Source organism: Peromyscus leucopus, chromosome 20 (assembly GCF_004664715.2).
Source record: "Peromyscus leucopus breed LL Stock chromosome 20, UCI_PerLeu_2.1, whole genome shotgun sequence".
Classification (NCBI taxonomy): Eukaryota; Metazoa; Chordata; class Mammalia; order Rodentia; family Cricetidae; genus Peromyscus; species Peromyscus leucopus.
In genome coordinates, this window is record NC_051080.1 from 44,030,691 (window position 1) to 44,036,690 (window position 6,000).

At 51.4% G+C, this 6,000-nt stretch overlaps 1 protein-coding gene across 1 annotated transcript in view; it reads right to left on the bottom strand.

The window, feature by feature from the left end:
- The window catches only part of Snx31 (sorting nexin 31), a 50,911-nt gene extending 45,758 nt beyond the window's left edge, over nt 1–5,153 (bottom strand). The window contains exons 1-2 of the mRNA XM_028884495.2: nt 5,038–5,153; nt 4,832–4,906 (exon numbers count right to left, since the gene is read on the bottom strand). Coding sequence (XP_028740328.1) covers nt 4,832–4,906; nt 5,038–5,103 — 141 coding nt within the window. The 5' untranslated portion in view covers nt 5,104–5,153. The remainder of the gene's footprint in view (nt 1–4,831; nt 4,907–5,037) is intronic.
- Nucleotides 5,154–6,000: the final 847 nt, after the last annotated feature.

Sequence of the window (6,000 nt, forward strand, 5' to 3'; positions counted from 1 at the left end):
GAGCAGGCGGCTGGAATGCCTGTGTGGATGCTTCACTGTGAGCTCCTGATTACTGGAATAAACATACAGACGGTGCTGTGACTAGGTGTGAAATATCCCTCACCAATGCCAGTGTCTGAGGACTTGGTCCCCAGATGGTGGTAGTGTGTGTGTGTGTGTGTGTGTGTATGTGTGTGTGTATGTGTGTGTGTATGTGTGTGTGTATGTGTGTGTGTGTATGTGTGTTGTGTATGTGTGTGTGTGTGTGTGTGTATGTGTGTGTGTATGTGTGTGTGTATGTGTGTGTATGTGTGTTGTGTGTGTGTGTGTATATGTGTGGGGGGCATGTTATAGAACATCTTGGAGACGGGGTCTAACCAGCAGCAGTAGGTCACTAGGAATGGGCACTTGGGGCTCAGGTCTGTGATCACTCCTGTAACAAGCCTCTGCTGTTGCTACTACCATCACCACAAATGCTGCCCCTCCGTGGTGGACTGTGTCCTTTGAAACTGTGAACCAAACAAGCCCTTCCTCACTGAAGTCGCTCCTGACAGCTCTTTCCACCACAACAACGAGAAGAGTGACCAAGACAAATGGACACTCCTAGAAACCCGCAGAGCTCAGCCTGGGCTACTGTGCATGGCACCCACTTCCCAGCTCTGCAGATGAAGGCCTAGACGAGACACCGTAGGAGCGGTGTGCACACGGACACCCAGATCTTGATGTCAAAAACCATTCCTCAGTGAAAGCCACCACAGAGCCATGGAGAAATCACGCTTTCTAAGACAGAGCCTGGAGCAGCTTGGAGCGTCAGAAAGCATGGAAGTGTTCAATGGCTGAGTGTAAGAGAGAGGCAGCAGCCACTGAAGACTCCTGAGGCCGAAGTGCAGACAACCTGATCAATAAAACAAAGAGCATCGATACATAACCCAAAGCATAAATACCCATCACCCACGGGGCTCTAACTTAGTTACCGAATAAATGACTAGGAGAGAACAGGCCAGTCTCTCGTGTGAATTCCACATAGTTTATGAGAACAGGGAACACGAATCTCCATTCCTGAAGGGGGGGTTGTGCACAGTGATGTAAAGTACTCTACTCTACAGAATTCCAGTGTGGGGGGAGGCACTTTGCTGTGGGAAAACCAGATGGACCCCTCCTCAGCCAGGAGATGGGCAACATCAACCGTGAGAGCCTGTGCTCATGGCAGACGTCTGAGACAATGCAGGTAGAATGTGTTTACCATGGGAACCTTCACTCTCAAAACCTACAGCTCACTCTTCATCATGTAAAACATGGACAGCCACAGAAGAGCTGATCAGTCCCAGGATCATGAAAAAGGTGGAGAGTCTGAGAGAACTGCCCTCATCAGAGAGCCAAAAGAGACACGCCATGAAATGGAATACTGGGTCCCGAACAGAAATTGGGTCTAGACAAGAGTTAATCAGATCTAAATAAGTCGTGGGTGAGTTAGTAATGGTGCATCCTTGCTGACTGGGTCATTACAACAACTGTGCACACTAAGGGTGTCTAAGACAGAGACGCCAGGCTGGGGAGGTGTCCAGAGCACTGTTCATCCGGGGACCTGGGTTGGATTCTGAACACATACATGGTGGCTCACAACTGTGTGTAACTCCATCTCCAGAGGATCTCACTGATGCTCTTCTGAACTCCGAGGGCACAGCACATTTAGAAATAACTTAAACTCACACAAAGCACATACATGCAGGCAAAACACCCAGACACATTTAAAACGTTTTAAAATAAATCTTTAAAATATTTTGAATAGAGGAAACTGGATGCCTGGTGTGGGGGAACTCTGTGCTTTTTTATAAACTAAAACTATTGCTACAAAAATTAAGCTTATAGGAAAAAAAAAAAAAAAACAACAACCAGGAACCCTGATGTTCTGGATTCTCTTCAGAATATGAGAAGATCTGAAAGTGACGGGGTCACATTCTCAGGCAATCATCTTTGGGGGCAGCATAAGAGCTCCCACCCTGCCTCGTGCCTGCCTAACCCCTGCAGACCCAGCTCTCGTTGGTCCTGGTATCAAACATTCTCACGGCAATTATGTTTCCTCTAACGCCAGGGAAATGTTGCTGCCATGCCCAGGAGTCAAAGGGACCAGCAGCAATGCCACCAGCCAGGGTGCTCCACCAACCAGGGCGCTCTGGTCCCCCGTCTCCGCTCACTTCCTTCAGTGGAAGCAGCAATGTGTCTTCTTTGCGTGCAATCATTCCTTGGTTAGCTGACACCTGATCAAGTGAGGCCAAAAAGGGAAGTGTCTTCTTTGATATGTGTCCATAAATGTTGCAGACATTCCCTAATTGGCTGTAGTTACAGCAGCCTTGAGACAACGGGAGAGCCTGAATCACCCATCTGAATCTAGGGGAGCCCCACCCTGAGGCCATGAAGTGGGAAAAGTCAACAGGCTGAGAATCTATGGCCTGGCACAGAGCAGAATTCCTCCAAGCAGGTTTTACAGCCAGGACTGGTTCCTCAAGAAACCTCTGACCTTTTGTATCCAATGCAGTCTAAAGCAGGGATTGGGGGGGTAGTTTGGGGGATGGGGGACGGATGCACAAGAGATATAACACTATATGAACAGCAAGAGCTCTAGAGTTGAGCTCAGTCTCCACCAAAACCTCCGTGAAGGACCTCAGAAGGGAGCCCAGCTCTTCCGCTGGCGTCAGACCGTGTGCCTCTGTTTGAGTTTTTCTGTTTGTTTTGTTGCTGTTGTTGTTTGTTTCCTAGACTGGCCTTGAACTCAATGTGTGGCTGAAGACGATCTTGAACTGATCCTCCTGCCTCAGCTTCCCAAGTGCAGGATCACAAGCATGTGCTACCATGCCTGGTTCACTAAATACCTGAACTCAAACCCAGGGCTTCAAATGTGCTGGGCAAGCATTGTACCAACGGAACCACATCCTCAGCCTGGTGTGTGTGTCTGTCTGTCTGTCTGTGTGAGCGTGTGTGTCTGTGTGTGTGTATGTGTACTGCATGTGTGTGAGTGTGTGTGTATGTGTGTGTGTCTGTGTGAGTGTGTGTCTGTGTGTGTATGTGTACTGCATGTGTGTGAGTGTGTGTGTATGTGTGTGTGTCTGTCTGTCTGTGTGAGTGTGTCTATGTTTACTGCATGTGAGTGTGTGTATATGAGTACTGAGTGTATGTAAGTGTGTGTGTGTGTGTGTGTGTGTGTGTGTGTGTTTGTCTTCCCTGTGACTGGCATCAAAAAGTTGAAGGCTTTCCCAGATCTTTCTCTGCCAGTTTTTATTTTTCCTCTTTTTTTTTTTAATGGATATGAAGTGGCTCCAAAATCTTTAAAAACCATTTTTATCCCAATTATTCAATTGTGGGGGAAGAGCACGTGTGTGGGGTCAGAGGTCAAGTTGCGGGAGTTGGTGCTCTTCCTCCACCCCGTGAGTCCGTGGGATTGAACTCACGTCAACAGGCTTTGCAGCAGGTGCTGCTGAATCTGACCGAATAGGAAGCACCATGAAAAAGGAAGGCCTTGTACACGTATGTGGGGAGTGTAGATTCCTTTCCAGTCTATTTCCTTAAGAGTCTGTAGGAAGCTTTTATTGTGTATGCATTATGTTAAATAAAGGTTGTAACTTTAGCAACATGGTTTTGGCTGTAAGAACTGAATTTAGTCAGGCATAGTGGTGCTCACCTTTAATCCCAGCACTCGGGAGGCAGAGGCTGGCAGGTCCCTCAACCTGGTCTACAGAGCGAGTGCCAGGACAGCCAGAGTTACATAGTGAGACCTTGTCTCAGAGAGGGAGAGAGAGAGGGAGAGTCCTGTCGGCCGGGGTGTGTGGAGAGCTAGTCTGGGAAGGAGGAGGGCCTCACCTCAGTGTCTCTGAGGTGAGGCGTGACCTGTGCTCTCTGACCTGGTCAGCTGCAGCCCTGACCCCCACTGACTCTCCCTCCGTGGCTGGCAGCCTACCCTCTGCTGCTGAACCCTGTCAATGTCTGCTGTGTGAAGGCTCTGGCAAGCCCTCTGTGCCTGTAGAGAGATACAACCAGTGTGACTGATGTCTCCGTCCTCTCTCCTGAACTGTCCTCCCCAGATCTAGAGAAGTCTGCAAAGGCAATGTCAGCTTCAGGCCCGGGTCTGCACAGGGGGCATCAGCAGGAGGGTTAGGGTGCTCCTCCCTGCCTCGGTTAGGGTGCTCCTCCCTGCCACCGTTAGGGTGATCTTCCCTGTCACACTTAGGGTGATCTTCCCTGCCATGAGCCGGCCTACCTGTCTTCTTCCTCTTTCTAAGCTAATCTGATTTTCCTACCCACACCACCCCTTCTTCCTTTGGGGCTGAGACAAGTCTGACTGTCTTGAATTCTCTATCCCCTGCCTCAGTCTCTACCTGTTCTCAGCTCGGGCTCCTGTCAGCCACTGTCACATCCTCTGCTTCAAAGACTGCTTGCTCTTGGACCACCTGGAACCAGTCCCTTCTCAAGCCCCCCACTCCTCCCAGAAGTCCTCCTGGATTGCACGAGATTTCTGCTTGGGTGCCACAACCCAGTCTGCTCTGAGCATGGCCCTTTAGCTAGTGAGTCTCGGGTTGGCTGGCACAGGGGCTTGGAGAGGTTGGAAACAGAGACTGCACAAAGGACCCTTTATAATTCCTCTGGTCCCACTTGACACCACTCTGGGAGAGGTATGCGGGCTGTGAGCACAGGGAGGCAGAGGAAGGAGGTGACTCCTGCAGCTGATGAGTATGGTCCTGCTCCTGTTAGAAGCTGATGTGGGTATAGGAGATTGCTCTGGGTTTTAAAGAGTGCCTGTGGCTCACAAATTAGGGGGCTGGCTGCAGGCGCCCTCCCCCGCTCTCCCCACGAGGCTCACCTGGTCGTTCCAGCGGTGCAGCTGGCTGTAGCGTACCTTGCAGAAGAGGAACCCGTCCAGGTACACGGAGTACAGCTGAAAAGCACAGACACCCGCCCGGGTTATCCAAGGCAAGGATGGTGATGCGGGGTGGGGGTGAGGGTGAGGGAGGTGCGCGGGGTCACCGAGCCCTTCCCCACTCAGCCGGGCCCGGGCCCCAGACCCACCACGTAGCGGCCCCCCAGCGAGTCTGGCCGCTGCTGGGACACCGGGATGCAGAAATGCATCTTCATGGCTCTGGCGATGACCAGGGACAGACAGCGTGGCGACCTGTTGCCCTGGAGTCTGGGCTGCGTCCCGAGCTCCCGCCCGTGGTAGAGGTCCGCGGGTGGGCGGGGTCCGGCGCTGGCCCCGCCCCGCCCCCCTCCGCTGTCCCAGGTGCCAGGCGGGACCCTGTGGAGCGCCAGAGCCCCTCGGGCCAGGGTCATCCTGGAGGCCAGAGGCCAGAATTTTAAAGACATTTAAGGAGGGGAGGGAGAGCGTCGAAATCCTTTTCAGAGGGCTTCTTGAACCCACCCAGTGGAGAACCGTGTCTCTAGCCCATGAACGTTCTCTACAGTCGCCAGAAAGTCATGACCCACCTGCACCCCACCCTGCCCCAAATCACCGGAGCCAGGCAGCTTGCTGGAAAAACAGCTTCACCGAGGGGCCACTTTAGGGCCCGGGTCTAGTGTCTGTGACTAAGGAATGTGTACTTCCAGAGCTGGGCGGATGCGGTGGCATTCAGATCTGCCTCACACCGGAACTGCCGGCGTTTCCACAAGGGGTGCTTCCACGATTTGAGAGCTTCACGTCACCCCAGTCAACTGTGGATTAAGATTAGAAAGGGAAAAGAGGGGGCAGGTCTTGGAAGTATCCTATGACCATTATAATTGTATTAGGCTCAGGGTTTTTTGTTTTTATCTTGGTTTGGCTTTTGCCTTTATCTTGTTAAAATGTATCATGGTATGCTACATGGTATGTAGCACTGCTTTGGTGTTTTGTTTTGCTTTTTACATCTTCTTTTCCCTTAATGTATTAGGAACATCGAAAACATGGAGGTGAGCTGGATCTCTCTTACTGGGAGGAGCCCTGATCTTGAATAGATGCTTCTCCCTGCAGCTGGCTTCATATAAATCTTTCTTCCTAGG